The sequence below is a fragment of the Ursus arctos genome, unplaced genomic scaffold (assembly GCF_023065955.2).
Source record: "Ursus arctos isolate Adak ecotype North America unplaced genomic scaffold, UrsArc2.0 scaffold_12, whole genome shotgun sequence".
NCBI classification, from domain to species: domain Eukaryota; kingdom Metazoa; phylum Chordata; class Mammalia; order Carnivora; family Ursidae; genus Ursus; species Ursus arctos.
Window position 1 is genome coordinate 32888874 of NW_026622786.1, and position 18196 is coordinate 32907069.

Below are 18196 nucleotides of genomic sequence, written 5' to 3' on the forward strand. Positions count from 1 at the left end.
AAAAAGAAAAATTGTGACTTGCAAACTAAAACTTACACTCCTCTTGAGGATTTTAACACAAAACTTAAGTTCTACTGTTATTGCAAGGTTTGTTATCCTGGTGTTACTATAGTAATCCATCCTTGGCAAACTCACTTCTGAATGCCTGCATTTCCAAAGCTAGCTCCTTGCCATTCTGGCTCTTACTCTCTCTCCAACTTCCTACTTCTCTGGCCTACTCTTTGGACTCAGCTTCTAATCCCAACCTTTGAGTGCTCATTTTTGTGCTTGAACACTCCTTAATTTTTAGGTGCTAAAGCCCCAGCTTATCCAGATTCATGCTCAAGTGTGTCTGTTTTGGGGTGAGGGGTTGCCGGATACCACTCTTACCTTTAATGAGACCAGCAGTGCCTCAAATTATGTGTCTTATTGGAGGTCTTAGGTGCTCAGTCATGATACTAGAAGTGGAAATCACGCAAGATTTCTGACTTATAGAAGTTATTTAAAAACTTACCTCTCTATATGTATATATTTACATATGTATGTTTACAAATACATATATTTATATACATATAAGGCCAGTATCTCAAAGATGCATTAGATTTCAAAAGATAGCTAGAAGGTAAATAAGAATTCTAATTAAGATTATGATCCATGAATTGTTATTTGTTCTTTTGGGTTTCTCATACTCACCCTCAGTTGCTTTGGGAAGGATCAACAACACCTGTAAAAATTTTGTTAGATTTGAATCTATAATGCAGCTTTTACCTACTCAACATATAATGACAATTTCCATTGTGACCTCAGTTTGTGTTATAGGGATAGCATGGATTATTTTATATTCCTAAAATATTCCATTTGCAATATTTGAATTAGATGACTATAAAATGACTAGCGTTCTGTTTTCATTTACCTGTTTTCTGAAAGGTCAGGCCCTAAAATAAAGTTAACCTCAAACAAGAGAATGCTACATATATTACTGGTGCTTGCATTTTAATGCACACGGTTTTTCATTTGATTTTTTTTCTCTTTATATCCTCAGTGTGTAGCACACAGAAGGCATCCTATAACATCCACTGAGTAAAAGATGCTATTGATACTACAGAAGTAAACTGCAAACTTTTCCCATTACTACCAGTGAAGTGGACAATTTGCTCTGAATCAGATTTTGCCCTACCAGGACAAAAAGCACTTGCAAGAAAGCTAAGCAAAGTTAGTCTTTGAGATCTTGAATATAGTAGAGCTAATACATGTTTTGACCAACAGGAAGCTTCCAAAGGGAAATAATACTTAAAACCAAAGTTACAAATTATAATCTATTTAAACTTTAATTTGTGCATTTGTGGTAATTTATGACTGCGAAACACTTTTTTCTTAGAATGACATAAAGGCACATTTCATTTGAATGCATAGTGTACCATTCTAAAATATACTAATAATTTCCTTACAAAGTGCTTGAGCAGTCACTTACACATACAGTAATAGCAAAATATATTTACACTCTATAGAGTTTAAAATTTTAAAATCTGACTAAAATATATATATATATATTTTAAAAACTACAGAAAATATTAGTGCTTTCTTCAGCTTAATTGTGTGATATACCCTGCCCTCTAATTTTTTTTAGTGATTGACTTCAATTAAAAAACATTTCTGTACACTGTGTAGTTACAAAATGCTATGTCAGTTTTTAATGCTAAAAGCCTATTTTAGACATTGCTTTCTATGCATATTTGAGAACCAGGAAAAGGTGAGCAGACTGTACCTCAAAAGTATTTAGTGTTTTTTTTTATGCTGTGTTAACACTGTATAAATTAAAGCCAGACAATTAAGCCAAGATCCTCTACTGTCCTTTAACAAGGAAGTTAACTGGCATTTTAAAATAACTTTAAAACATATTGCTCCCTGTTTCTATAAGATTTTCCCCCAAAGATTCTTGGGTAATAATTAATTTGGAAGGAAATATGAATTATCTCTGAACAATTTTAATTGTTCTCAGAGTACACAAAAACATGCCAACACACCCTAGGTAAGGCTGAAACATTTATAAACTTTCTATAAATCAATGTGCTTTTATGTTTCTCATAGAATTAAAATTTGAACAATTTTTAAGACATGAGATCATTGTGATTAAATGGTTAATTCTGTACGGTTAGTTAACAACTTGCTATTCCTGAGATATAATGACCCTAACATGCTAAGCACAGAATCAAAGATGTTATTATTGAACTAAGGAAAAACAGTGAAGGCATAGAATAGGAGGAAAAGAATGTAAAAACTAACAACAAAAAACCCAAAAAACTCCAGGCAAGTGGAAGAATCATGGCTTGCCAAAAGACTTTCCTATAAGAGCATCAAAAAAGCCACAAATGGATCCTCCGAAAAGTTGTAAAAGGTATCTGATCAAATTATTTTTGAGACTTTTGAGGTACAGCTTTAGTGTTATAATAGTTTTTATAAAATATAGACTGTTTTATCAAAAATATTTATACATTCTGTTACAATATATTGCTTTTGCCCTCAGTAACTGCCAATATAAAATCTGGATCCAGTGGCCTAAAATGTACAAATGCACTTAACGTAAATGCTGGAGTTTGAGGTGTCTGCTTGGCCACTGTACAAAAGTGATGAAGTGGTGAAATTAAATAATAAACCTACAACACAGAATACATTACAACTTGCACATATACATGTTCACAGCATGTATACAATGATAATCCCTATGTTTTAACAGATAAAGTTCCCTTCTACAGTAGACATAAGAATAAGATAAACTGGGTTGATAAATGTACAATGAATATCAAAAAAAGAGTAATTAGTTCACTGATTTTGGAAGAAGGTATGATTGAACATATCAAGTGTCTAGACTTTGGGAATGCATACAGGTAATACAGTATCTTGGTTCAGGCTAATCAGAAGTCCTCATTCTTAAAATTTTAAGTAAATGCTGATGTTTAGCTGTTCCTGTTTGTTTCAGCATGGTTTAATAAACAAAAAATTGTTTGGCAAGTAGCTCTGTTGCAAAGCTATGAGGCTGTTACATGGTTGGTAAAGATAAGGCGATAAAAATTTTCTCCTAATAAATATAGAAAATTTATAAAACATCAATTTGTTTTTTTAAAGCCAAAAATGTGCACAAACTACCACTACATTTTTTTGATATTACAGTAATTTCATTAAAAAAATAAGAGCATTTGCCTTATTCAAACAGAATTACTATGTGTAAATAGTAATAGCATCCCAAGCCCTTTTGTTCTTTTTGTAAAATATAGCTAAATGAAGTGAAATGATTAATTTTCCTTCCATTTAAGGCATAGCTAGGGACTGTGGAAGCATGTTTTTTTTGTTTTTGTTTTTTAAATAGACTATTGATCCACAAGTATTCATTTGTGATAGGTTTTCATGGCCGATGTTCATTCCACTTAAACTCCATGAAACTGTTTCCAGTGCTCAGATTTATGTTGAAAATACATTAAGAAACCACTTTCAAGAAGGTTTTAGAACAGTACTTTTAAGGAAATCTTCATATGTTTAAAAAAAAACTCAGAAGCTACTGGTGGCACAGAGAGCAAATGAAGGGTTGCTATTGTTAAGAGGTCTTCTTGTGAGTCAGTTTGCTTGATTTCACAGTGTCTAGGAACTTAACACCAATCAGCAATGTAGTCAAAATCTCTGAACATTTCTTGCTCCTCTTCTGAAAGTATCCTTGGTTCTCGAGGTGGAGTCAGAATAGGTGCTTCTGAGGTAAATTCATCATCAAAATTACTAACATCTTCTCGTCCTCTAATGGTAGGTACAAATGGCGGCTTGACTTTTTTGTCCATGAGGGCACTCCAATCAATTAGCTGGATTACAAAATATAAAATGACCAGTTTAGTTTCCTACACCTAACTGCTAGTTTCACAAAAAATTTTAAACTTTCACACTTACCCGGAAAAATGGGTGCTTTTTTACATCCTCTGCGTCTTTCTCACCGGCTCCAAGGCGCCGCTCAGGATTTCTTCTTAATAGCTAACACAACATAAAGTATAAAAGTTAAAATAAAGCAGTGACTTCATTGATAAAGGTTCTCATAACCTGCAAAGATTTAGATGTTCTTTTGTCTAAACCATGCAACATCTATGAAGTGAAAAACACCTACTAAAATTCTAATTGAGAAATGTCCTTCAATGTAAGAAATTTAAGTTGTTTATAAACCAGTAATTCTTACCCTTCTCATTATTGATATGGCTTCTGTAGATAAGAACCTTGGATACCTTACTTCATCATTTACAATACTGTCAAAAACCTCCTCTTCATCATCACCAGGAAAGGGAGACTAGAAGAAATATCTTTGAGTAAGTCAAAATGAATTTCAACACTGTAAAATCTTATCACCTATCCAAAGTACAACCAAGAACTAGGTAGTGAGGAAAACAAACCAAACTACCAAAAAAACCAAACAAACAAGGACTACAAGAAGCCACAAAAGATACACAACAGATCTATTATCCAGATGATACACCATATACTCTCATTGAAAGCTTCTTCAACTTTATTTCCCAGACCTTTTTTTTTTTTAAGATTTTATTTATTTATTTGACAGAGAGAGGCAGCAAGACAGGGAACACAAGCACGGAGTGTGGGAGAGGGAGAAGCAGGCTTCCCGCCAAGCAGGGAGCCCGATATGGGGCTCGATCCCAGAACGCTGGGATCATGACCTGAGCCAAAGGCAGATGCTTAACGACTGAGCCACCCAGGCGCCCCTTATTTCCCAGACCTTAATAACAAATTTGGTTATATTATGTAATATCATTTTTCATTTAATTCCATTCCATTTTATTTTATTCATTTATTCATTTATTTGGTCTGACAGTCAATATTTTGAGTGCCTACTAGATACTAAAAAATATTTAGATAATGGACACATTCCTCAAGAAGCTCAATCTTGTAGAAAGACAGAAGGAAATGGGTAAATATGGCAATAAGTGTAACCACAGAAACACAGAGTTTGTGGGAATACATCTGATATGGATGTGCTTTGAATTTCAGTCAATAGCAAATTAATTAGCAAAACACAATGAGAGATCCGCAGGTATAATGACTACACTAAGCAGCAGCTGTCAACAAAAGTTAAACTTAAAAGCACACATTTCTAGGCATTTTTAATTTAAGCCCTATATAGAACCAGTCTTAGGGCATTTCAGTAAGCAGAGTATTAAAACTGTTGTTTATAATGACAGTAATGACCCTAAGTCATAAAAAAGTAGTTAAATTACATTCAGTGTAACAATTTGATGCACAAAGGGATACACTCAACCATGTTGAAATGTGGCTATGAAATAAGACTTACTACCTCACAATTTGAGATGACTTAGATTTGACTGCTTGCTTCCTGTAAAATTATTAATGAATAAGAGCCAGTGAGAAAGCAGTACTAATGGAAAGAGAGGGATCTTTGACCTGAGGAATCTACGAAAATGAATTTAGAACCCAACTTCCTAAAGTTGAGCTGCCAATCTTATTGCTCATATCTAAGGAAATTTCAAACTTTTCAGTTATCAAAACCTTAGTTTGTTCATTTGTTCACTCAAAATAGATAAATCAAATAGATAAATGAAATATCTACTATGTGGGATAATATAATTTCTTTCTGGGATAGAGACAGCAGCAAATGAGAGGAAAATTCTATTTCACAAGGATTCTCAATCAGAATTTCAAGTGGTAATACAAAGCACCTTTGTCCATTGATCGACTTTGTATTTAAAAAAATGTCACCCTACAAATCCCTGAATAGTGAAGATATACCCACATATTCATTAAGATGTTAAAGTTCCTTGTTTCTGCAAATAGCTTATAAGCTAACAGAACTAACAACAGAATGCTAACAAATGTGTTTTAAGCAGATATAAAAAGAATTCAATGGTTTTTTCAGATGTCAGGAGTCCAACTCCAATATCTAAGTTTGCTTTAAACTTCTCTGATATTTTAATTCTCATTTGGCACTAGGAAAGGGGAGCTAGTACGTTAGTTTATTCCTGGAATCTTTCCAGTCCTCAAAACCCATACAAACACAAATACAAATCTCAAAAACAAATTTGAAAATGCATGATATACCCAGTGAGTTTTCAATTATTTATAATAATAGAGAAATAGACATAAACTTTAGCCAAACCTCACTTTTATCACAGTCAAAATTACTAACATTTTACCAATGCTATAAAATTATAAAGTACACCTATGACTTTTAAGTTTAGTTCTTTTCCCAACTGTCCTCTTACGAAGGTGCTAAAGAAAAAGGATACTGCAATAAAAAAAATTGTGAAGGGAGAGTAATTAGGAGGTTAATCAATTAGAAGCTCTTTTAAAAAATACAGAACAAGAGCTTCCTCATTTGTTCACTGCCAAGTTTTCCAGTCACTTCAGGATAGGAGGAGGTAGAATCGACTGGCTCTTAATTCTGTAGTATTTTGTAATAAATTCACATTTTTTGCCTGTCAGCTCTAATATGGGGAATAAATTTTAAGCAAGCATATAATTTTTGGTGACTTAATTACATCTCATACATAAATGAATAATACATTTAAAAAAACAAAGCAACAAAAATGTTACTTGAAAAGAAAGGGGGGAGTTCAAGTATGTCAGAGCTTATATAAACAACTATTATGAGTACTTCTGGCATTCTTAGAAAGCAAAGACCACTGTGGATTAGGGATAAAATATCTTTCCAGCCTAAAACGCTATATAACAGCTTTTTGAGATACAGGTAAAAATTTTCAGATCTGGATCACTAGTCTTAAGAATAGAAGTAAGTTTGGGTAGATTCCATATCCTGAGGTAGCAAAGCATAATGGTTTAGAGAGGCTGTGAAGCCAGAGAACCAGAGTTAAAAATCCCAGCTCCACCACATGAGAGCTCTGTGACTTCTTTGTGTCTCCATCAATATACCTTAAAATGGGCATAAGACTAGTACTGAGCTCATTAAAGGTTGTTGAAAAACTAAATGAGCTAATATATATATATATATATATTAAGATTTTATTTATTTATTTGACAGAAAAGCAGCAAGAGAGGGAACACAAGCAGGGGGAGTGGGAGAGGGAGAAGCAGGCTTCCCGCAGAGCAGGGAGCCTGATGTGGGGCTCAATCCCAGAATGCCGGGATCATGACCTGAGCTGAAGGCAGACACTTAACCTGAGCCACCCAGGCGCCCCAGAGCTAATATTTATAAAGCAAATAAGATAGTACCTAGCACATGGCAAACATTTTAATTAGCTATTTCTTTTCCTCCTTTTCTAAGTATCCACTCCAATTTGACATATCAAAGGGGCTGTCTTTTGGATAGACTAATAAAATCCTTTGTTTGGAACAAGTGTCATTAAACGACAATATAGAGTAAAACTTTAGAAACTTCTGACATTCAATAATTTGGTCAATCATTTATTCAGCTACTAATTTATTCCTAGACCTGTACACCTAGAATGTACAAAGAAGACTGCTGGTGCTGGGAAAACTGCAAAGCAATGAACCAAGCTCTTTTTTTATTTTTTGCATCCCAAGATCATCAAGCCCCTCTAAGCAGTTTTCTTTTCTTTTCTTTTTTTATTTTTTAAAGATTTTATTTATTTACTTGACAGAGATAGAGACAGCCAGCGAGAGAGGGAACACAAGCAGGGGGAGTGGGAGAGGAAGAAGAGGCTCATAACGGAGGAGCCTGATGTGGGGCTTGATCCCATAATGCTGGGATCACGCCCTGAGCCGAAGGCAGACGCCCAACCGCTGTGCCACCCAGGCGCCCCTCTAAGCAGTTTTCAATCACTTGTCTATATATTTACCCTTTCCCAATTCCACTCAATTTATCATTTCCAACAATTTGTAACAAAATAGATTAGCCAATCATTGTTGATTTATTAGGTATAACTCACCGTTTCCTAAGTGGTAACAATTTCTCTGTAAAACGAAGCTATCCCCAGAAATTAATTTTTTTCAGTGAGAAAGAGAGACAGTGAGACAGCACATGCATGCACGGGTGGGGGAGGTTCAGAGCGAGGGGGAGAGAACCTTAAGCTGACTCCACGCTGAGCGTGGAGCCGGATGCGGAACCCAATCTCATGATCCTGAGATCATGACCTAAGCCAAAACCAAGAATCAGACACTTAACCAACTGAGCCACCCAGGCACCCACCTGGAAATTTATTTTAAGTTAATCTAAAAAAAACAGGAGGGAAAAAATGTTTATCTTTTAATTCTACGATACCCTTTTTGAAGATAAGCTTTTGACCAACGTATAGCTGACTTTTTGTTACAGATGTAGAGTACAAGATAGATAGAATCATAGACAATTACTAGTATATTATAAATATGTATAAAACTTAAGTTCCACTTATGTAGGAGATATATTAAGTCATTTATAAATGACATCTTTTGTTCTTTCAATCATCTTTCCTCATTTCTCTCTCATCTATTTTATACTGCTTACCTCACCAACAAGCATTTCATATATAAGAACACCAAGTCCCCACCAATCTACAGCTCTTGTATAGGATGTTTCTGTTAATACTTCCGGGGCAAGAAATTCAGGAGTGCCACAAAATGTGCTTGTTCTATCTCCATATCCCATTCCTGAAAAGGTAAAATTTAAGTATTTGTTAGCAAAGAAAAATTCTAGATGATAGATGAAACAGACAATATCCTTAGGAAGCAAAATTAAAGTTCCACATTTGTGTATGATGACCAAACTCAAGATATACCAGACTTCTAAAGAAAATGTTAAGGACTGGTATAGAGAAAACTGCAATAGTAACTCTACTATTTAATTAATGGGTAAAAATAAATAAAATTTTTATACTTCATTTTATTCACTTCTCTTTCTTGTCATTACTTTACAAGCGATGCTAAGAAGTTACAACAAAAAATCTGATTCGGAGCTTCAGTTTCTGTCATCTTTCAAATTCAATCTTTCAAATATTTTATTTGATTCATTACAAAAATAACAATAAGTATAGTATAGAAAATACCAAAAAGGAACCCTTGGATAATCCAGAGTTAGCCACCAAAACAACCTTGAAAAGAAAAACAAAACTGGAGGTATCACAGTTCTAGATTTTAAGTTATACTATAAAGCTATAGTAATCAAAACATTATGGCACTAGCACAAAAACAGACACAATGGATCAGGAACAGGATAGAAAGCCCCAGAAACAAACCCACAATTACACAATTAATCTTCAACAAAAGAGGCAAGAATATGCAATGGGAAAAAGAAAGTCTCTTCAACAAATGGTGCTGAGAAAACTAGACAGCTACATGCAAAAGAATGAAACTGTACCACCTTCTTATACCATACAAAAAAATAAACTCAAGATGGATTAAAGACCTCAATGTGAGACCTGAAACCATAAAAATCCTAGAAGAGAGCACAGGCAATAACTTCTCTAACAATGGCCATAGCAACATCTTCCTAAATAGGTCTCTCAAGACAAGAGAAATAAAAGCAAAAGTAAACTATTGGGACTACATTAAAATAAAAACTTCTAAAGAGCGAAGGAAACAATCAACCAAACTAAAAGACAACCTATCGAATGGGAGAAGATATCTGCAAATGACATATAAATAATCCAACTAAAAAATGCGCAAGAGAAATGAACAGACATTTCTCCAAAGACAACATACAGATGACCAACAGACACCTGAAAAGATGTTCAACATCACTCATCATTAGGAAAATGCAAAACAAAACCACAATATCACCTCACACCTGCCCAAAAGCTTAAAATAAAAAACACAAGAAACAAGCGTTGGTAGGATGTGGAGAGAAAGGAAACCTCGTGCACTGCTGGTGGAATGCAAACTGGTGCAGCCACTTTGGAAAACAGTATGGAGGTTCCTCGAAAATTTAAAAATAGCACTACCTTATGATCCAGTAATTGCACTACTGGGTATTTACCCAAAGAATACAAAAACACTTAGTATTTAACACTCAAACAATTTGAAAGGATATATGTACCCCTATGTTTATTTTCAAATAGCCAAAATATGGAAGTAGCCCAATTGTCCATTGATAGATGAATGGATAAAGAAGATGTGGTATGTACAAACAAACACACGCACGCACACACACACACACACACACACAGAGGAATATTATTTAGCCATAAAAAGGAATGAAATCTTGCCATTTGCAACAACACAGATGGAGCTAGAGAGTATACTGCTAAGTGAAATAAGTCAAAGAAAGACAAATACCATATGGTTTCACTCATGTGGAATTTAAGAAACAAAACAAAGGAAAAAAAACCACAGACAAATCAAACTCTACAGACTCTTAACTATAAAGAACAAACTGATGATTACCAGAGGGGAGGTGGGTTGGGGGGAGAGGTGAAATAGGAGATAGGGATTAAAGAGTACACTTATCATTATGAGCACTGAGTAATGTACAGAATGGTTGAATCAACATATTGTACATCTGAAATGAATGTAACATTGTATATTAACTACACTGGAATTAAAATAAAAAAATAAAGTTAACCAAATGTGTCATATAATACAGAGATACAGTATTAATCTTTTAGTTAATTAGTTCTCAAATTTATGTTCTTCATAATTTAGTTTAATTTTATTTATCATAATTCAGTAATATATTAATCAAATATACATTTTACATATTGAAGACAATGTCTCAATATATTCTAAATAATTAAAAGCTCCTTATAAAGCATATTATGAAAGAATTTGAAAGAAAAGTTCTCAATTCTAAATTTTAAAAGCTATAATGACTGAAAATCTCAAATCAATGTGAGTCTATGGACCAAGACATGAAGAGCATAATTAAATACCTTAGCACACAAGGTGGAGAAATTTTCTGTTTTTGCAAAACTTCGTCAACATTGTCACACCATTTTTTTTCTTCAATAAAATATTATTTTAAAAAAGAGCTGATATTGTATCTATGTAAGTTCTACAAAAGCCTTTTAAATGACTTGGCCAAGATTAGGAAAACCTTAGTTAAGAAAGATAGAAATTGAACTAATGTTTCTTGATCTTTATTCTATGCTTTGATCACAACTAGAGTATATTACAAACGCCATACTTTTAGGATAAAACTACTCTAATTTTTTGCATTCTTTTGTTTATAGTAGTATTATAAAATCTGTGACATTTTAACATAATACATATGTCAATTACAGTAACTTAGTTATCATATTTAATTTACTCTGATAAATTTTCCTGTCCTGATATTTTTAAAGAAAGGTCAAAGTACCCCTAATTAGCTAGGACTTCAAATTGGTAAAACTCCAAGGAAGGAGTTAACATCAAGCTCTGGAGTCATAAAAATCTGGGTTTAATCTCCTGCTTTGCCACTTGTTAGCTGTGAGAAGCTTAGAAAAGTTGTCTAACCTCAAAGGCTAGTTTCCTCATCTATATGCTGGGGTTAATACTACTACCTACCTTCACCAGATTGTTACAAATTAAAGGAGATCATGCCTATGAAGCATTTGGAAAAGCGCTTGCCATATAGTAAAAGCTCAAAATTTGTTATTATTATCATAATGTATTACATATTTTTATGATAATGAAGAAAAACATGTTTCATAAATCTGGTTATTCAATATATATTTTCTGTGTACCTGTTAAGTTCTAGGCATCCACGCCAAATGGTACAAACATAAAAATGAAAGATACAGTTCTTGTCTTTAAAGAGATTACTGGAAGAAAGCAGATATATATTGATACATTTTCTTTTCTTTTCTTTTTTTGAGAGAGGGAGGGTGAGAGTGGGGGGAGGGGCGGGGGAGAGGGAGAGAGAGAGAATCTTTGTTTTTGTTTTTTTTTTTAAAGATTTTATTTATTTATTCGACAGGATAGAGATAGCCAGCGAGAGAGGGAACACAAGCAGGGGGAGTGGGAGAGGAAGAAGCAGGCTCATAGCGGAGGAGCCTGATGTGGGGCTCGATCCCATAACGCCGGGATCACGCCCTGAGCCGAAGGCAGACGCTTAACCGCTGTGCCACCCAGGCGCCCCGAGAGAGAGAATCTTAAGCAGGCTCCATACTCAGTGCAGAGCCCAACATGAGGCTCGATCTCACAACCCTGAGATCATGACCTGAGGTGAAATCAGGAGTTGGGGACGCTTAACCAAATGAGAGACCCAGGTGCCCCATATATTGATAATTTTGTAATAATACAGCAAGAGCAAGATACTATGGAAACACTGAAGAAGGGCTCCTAAAGTTGACTTGGGAGGTGGGATAAGAGGAGAGGAACTTCAGGTAACTTTTCTGGGGAGGCGACACTCAAGTTGAGTTTGAAGGATGAGCAAACATTAATTAGCAAATAGAATTGGGATGGATGATACCGGTGGAGGGACACAGACTGTCAACAGTTCATTGTTGCTGGAGCAGAAAGCACTAGGCAGAGAGCAGCAAGACAGCTGGCTGGAGAGGCAGACAGGCAAACCAGGAAGGGCACAGTGTACCACGTCTTAGCCCTTGAAGGGTTTTTAGCAGGGGTATGCCATGGTCAGAATTGTTTTTACATGGGCCCTTTTAGCATTTTGGCAACTACATGGCAGGTGGATTTGAAGGAGGAAAAAAATCTAGAGAGAGGAAAGGTGAAGAGGCTATTTTTTTTTGTCAAAACAAGATGATAGATGGCAGGAGAAGAGGGGAAATGAAAAACTTAAGAAATATTAAGAAGGTAGATGTCAGCACAATTTGGTCATTAACTTGATGTGGAAAAGTAAAGAGAACAGAGTCCAGGATAATAACACATTTTCAAGTTGGGAGATTGAGAAGATTGTGGCACCATCAACTACAAACTAGACTATTTGAAGAAAACTATTTTTGTTTGTATAGCGTTGGAGGTATCTATTGACTATTCAAGCAAAGCTGTCATGTAGATAGTTGAATATTTATGTTAGGAAAGGAATTATAGATCTGGGAATCATTAGCATATTGCTTGTAGTTAAAAACTAGCAGTGAAGAGCAATGGGCTAAGGACAAATTCTGAGGAACAAAAGCGTTGAAGTCAACAGGGAAGTGCCATAAGAGGAAAAAAATATTATCGAATTTAGATTAAGAGGTTGGTGGGTAACTGATGGAGATATATTTACAAAGTTCACTCATGCATTCATCCAACTACTTATATTAATCGAACATCTTAAGTATTATGTGAAACATAATACTTAAGATGTGCCAAGCACTATATTATACATCTGATATGGAAACAAAGCTGAATAAGAAGCAAGAAGCTACCCAGTGTAGAAGGGGGACACAGACAATGTTCATTACAATGCAATGTATTAAATGTCAAGATGAGAATAACTATTTACTATGTATGTTAGACACTGTGCCACATATCTCCAATCCTCAAAATACTCTAAAATAAGAAGAATTACATTAATTTTATATCTGAGGAAACAGAATCAATGCAGTTTGAAGTAACTCATCCAAAAACATAGCAAATAAGTGGCAAAGCCAGGATTCAAACTTAGGACTGTCTGGTGCCTGAGCCTACAGTCTTTACACTTTTGGCACCTCGGATCCACATCTCCCCTGTTTATTTATTTACTTTTGAATATACAGGAAGGATTCTGATTATATGCATATTTTCTTCCTATTTAAAAATGCTGTAAGTTTTAAGAAACTGGAGAGAAGTTATTAGGCCTATGTAATGTATTGTGTACTGTCCCATCAAAGCAAAAAAATTGGTGCTTAACCAATGTTTTCTCAGAGTAGTGACAGAATTATTAGCCATACAAAGAGGATCTTAGGTTTTATATTATGATTTCTGAAAACCTAACCTTATTCATATCCACAGAATTTTTAATAATGTGATAATCAGGTTACATGAACAGTCCATAACGTCTTAATAAAGAATAAATTAAAGTTAGAAATACATTTTGCTTTCCATTGACAAACTAGAAAACTAGCAAGAACAAAGGAATACTAATCCATTAGAAAAGGAACTTTAAAATATCCAATTACCTTCTTTGCAAAGACCAAAATCAGCAATTTTCACAAAGCCCTCTGTATCTAGCAATAAGTTATCCAATTTCAAATCTCTGTTCAGGATAAAAAAAAAATGCAAAATTAAAAAAAATCAATAAAATCAGTAGATAATGTAGAACAAAAATCATTTCAAAAGGAGCTATACTTTCTCTTTACTAAAAATGAGTTTTTCAAGTTATCATTTGAGATTTAAATATTCTATTACAAATGTTCACTCTTCTTCCTTTTGGCAACTTTATTACTCTACATAATACAGTTTCTGAATAATTTTTCCCTGTTACATAGAAAAGAATGTATTTTAAAAAGGAATGTTTTATCTACTCAAGTATCTTCAAGCATGGAAGGAGTTCAAGTTTTTTTAACTCTGGTTCTATTAATTTGTTATTTGTGATAAATCTGACTTGGACCAAGTTTAAAGTTTGCCTACACATGACTCATAAGAACAAACTGTCAAGTTCACAGTATAAAAAAAGTATCAAGAGTGCAGGTTTAACCTTCTAAGAGAATAATGCAAAATAAAGAGAAAGCTATTTATCCACACTAATTGATTAAAAATTAAGTTAAAAATTGTTTATCCTTTGAGTAAAATCAGACCACGAGAAAACCCTTACCTTGGAAAACTGTTAGAAGTTTGAATAAACTGATGTTTTTAGTCTCCTAGTTCTTATTGGCCTTCCTGAATTTGTCTAGTCTAGAGCAATACTATTCAAAGTGTAGTCCATTGCTTGGCTGCTGGGCTATTAACTATGTGTTACTGGTCTGCAACTTGAGAAGGAACTTATTATACTAGTACATAAATCAGCTATGTCACCAAGTACAGTGTTTAGTTGACAGCAACACTTAAGGAAGCAGGGTGATATTTTATACTCTGGCACAAGCTACTTATTTTTCACGGACAAATTTTGAGTAGTATTGGTCTAACAAAGTTTTCTGCAGTAGATCAGGTGAATATAACATATTCACCAGAATGAATATTGTTGGTGAATTCTGTTACCATAGGCCAACTTACAATTTGACTATTTTAGTTAGGTAATGGGCACAAGAAGAAGAACAAAGAATTTCATCATATAATTACTGTGTTAACTATTTCTTTTAGAATTGGAGCTTAACATTTTTACAAAATATCCTTCTTAAATATTTTTAATTCGAATTCACACCAAAAGTAAGCTATTAGAAAGTATCAAAACTTTACTCACCTATAAACAATTTTGTGTTCATGTAAATACTGCAACCCAAGAACTACACATGCAGCATAAAATCTGTTTGAAGAAATAAAAGTTTAATAAATTCCACTGCTCTTGAATCCCAGTTTATACTTTTATGCTTCAAAGCAGAAATTTGTAGTTAACTAATTTCACAAATATTTATTTAGTCCTTACTATGTGCCAGACACAGTAAGACATGTGCTAAGTATCAGGGGTAAAATTAAAAAGAAAAATACAATCTCTACAATGGAAGCCATTAACTTTGCCTGTGAGTGGTGTCACTGAAGTCCTTAGAGTAGACATTGGGTCTGGAGAAACTGCAATCTACCTTAAGGGCAAAAGTACTGTGGGAAAGTAGAACTCTCATGGGGAAAATACAGGACATTTATTCCCTAAGAGGCAAAGCGACAGAGGTGTAAAAGGTTTGACAACCAGTAAAAAGTCTGTTGTGGCTGAAGTAAGAATGGGGAAGAAGTGGGAGACAAGACTGAAAAGACAGCCTGGGGTCAAGTTGTGAAGGACCCTGAATATCATATTATTGATACTGAAATTTCTTTTTTTTAGCAATAGAGAATCACACCATTTAAATCAGAGCAGAATAATCACATTGATGTGAGAAAGATTTTTTGGAGAGTAGTGTGAAGGCTGGAGTAGAAGTAGGTAGATATCTAGAAGGAAACCAAACAGGTAAGGTTGTTATGATATGGTAGTACAGATGGAAGACCATGAGACCCTCTATATAGTGGCAACACAGTGAGCAGGAGATGGACTCAGGAGAAACTTAAAAACTAGCACAACAAGACTTGGTATCTCCCTAGCAATAGAGGATGATGGAGAGGGAAAAACAAGGTAACTCTCAAGCTTTTCTTCTTAGCTCAAAGAGTGATAGGCAAAGAGACTGAGAAATAGCCAAAATTTTGTGGGGAAAATGAGGTTAGCTTTGGACATGTTGAATTTGAATTGCCTTGGGGCAGGTGAAGAAATTGGATAAATGGGTTTGAATCTTAGGAAAACTTGAGCCCAGCTAGAAACATTAACTCTTGAGGAATAGGACCATGTTGGTCTTTTGCAGTGTTTATTCTAAATGTTTGGCATAATGCCTGACACATGGCAGGCCTACTGAATGAGAAGGTAGGTGATAAACAAATGAATTTAAAAAAGCAGATCTGTCTTCAGTGTGGAATAGCTTATAAGGAAAAACTTAGGAGATTCAGTTCTTAATTATGCAAGTAATACATAGATATTTTCTCTGTAAAGTACACATAATACCCCTGGGTCCCAAAGCACAGTATTTCATTCATCCATCTATCCATCTCACCCCAATGCCACTATCATCTATAGAGATAACTCCTCTTGTTAGTTTGGTCAATGTTATTCAAACTTTTAGAATACACTTATATGCACATGTAGATAATTTAGCTATGTCTTGTGTTTACTTATTTTTACAAAAAAAATGGGACCATAATTTGGGAGAATTTAAAAATGCAAATATTGATTATACATTAGATCTTATATAATTATTTGCTGAAAGTTTAAAGAATTTAGCTTAAGTCCATTAAACAGATGTGATTCTAAAATTGCTTAAGGTAGTTATTTTTATACAGAAGTTTTCAGGAAACTTATTTTGGTGGCAAAGCATATAACAATTATAAAAATATCTTGATTTATCTTTTATTTCATTCTTTGTAAACAAATTGCCCTAATGATACTCAACAAATAATGGGTCTATTGTTTAAAATATATATTTCACTGAAGCTTACTATACTATGTGTCAGGTACTATGTTGGATATTTTTGCTTTTAACATTACATATTAATTTAATATTTAATCTTCATATCAAACCTTTAAATCTTTTACAGAAACAGAAAATGAAGCTTTCAGAGAGAGTAACTTATTTCTCTAATGGTGCAAAGCTGGGAAACAAATTATTTTTGATACCATAGTCTTGGTCAATAACAATTCAGTGATCATCTAGTATGTCTCAACCATACTTCTGGGTGTTCCACTAATACACAGAATAGACACTATCCTCCCTTTTAGTGAGGGGAGACAGGCAATAAAAACATAAAAAAATAAATAGATGATTTCAGGCAGAAATAAAGTGCTATGGAGATAATAAAACAGAAAACAGAGTAAGACTGATCTGATTTGAGCATTAGTGATATAGTGGTACTTTAGATAGGCTACTCAGGAAAGGATTTCAAAGAAATAACATTTGAGGTGAGATCAGATCTAATCTGATGGGATCGTAATCAGAGGGAGGTACTTCAGATTTGAAGTACTACAATGCAGCATTTTATTCTTGTATTTCACTGGGCTTAACAGTTTCATTTGTATATGCCTTGTATTCTCAGCAAAAATAAAAGTTCCTTAAGGCAGATATGATTTTAAATTTCTTTAAAAAAGGGCAGAACATAGCAAAACAAAAACAAACAAATTCCCATGTGTAGTTAGCACATGCTGGGCAGAGTCTAGATGCTCTGCTTTTAATCCTTAAATCTTCAGGAAAGGCCTTCTACTTTCTGGCTTCTGCCTCCTTTTTGAAAGCTTCACTAACCATCAGAACTAATCTATTTCTTCATCTGAAACTTTAAGGTATGCGAGTACTCCTATTTACTCTACATACTTCTAATCGTCATGATGAGAATCAAACTAAGGAGTGAAAGTGAAAATGCTACACAAATGTCAGTTGTCAGAATACAGACAGTAAAGGTTTACTACTGGTTTATGATTTTTATGATTTGGGATGTTTTGAAAGTAGGTTAATCAGACCTGCTAAAAATTTGGATGTTGCATGTGAGGGAAAACGAGGATCAAGAATGACTCCCTCAAAAAAAAGAGTGATTCCCTCAAATCAAGAAATAGACTCTTAACTATAGAGAACACACTGACGGTTACTAGCGGGGAGGTGAGTGGAGAGGTGGGTTAAATAGGTGATAGGGATTAAGGAGGGCACCTGTGATGAGCACCAGGTGATGAGGTGATGCATGGAATTATTGAATCAGTATATTGTATGCCTGA

General features: G+C 34.3%; 1 protein-coding gene across 1 annotated transcript in view; it reads right to left on the minus strand.

The window, feature by feature from the left end:
- Positions 1-1281: 1281 nt before the first annotated feature.
- PKN2 (protein kinase N2) overlaps positions 1282-18196 on the minus strand; it is a 131127-nt gene continuing 114212 nt past the window's right edge. The window contains exons 17-22 of the mRNA XM_026497664.4: positions 15167-15229; positions 13947-14023; positions 8438-8580; positions 4190-4297; positions 3910-3990; positions 1282-3824 (exon numbers count right to left, since the gene is read on the minus strand). Of these exons, the coding sequence (XP_026353449.1) occupies positions 3621-3824; positions 3910-3990; positions 4190-4297; positions 8438-8580; positions 13947-14023; positions 15167-15229 (676 nt within the window). The 3' untranslated portion in view covers positions 1282-3620. The remainder of the gene's footprint in view (positions 3825-3909; positions 3991-4189; positions 4298-8437; positions 8581-13946; positions 14024-15166; positions 15230-18196) is intronic.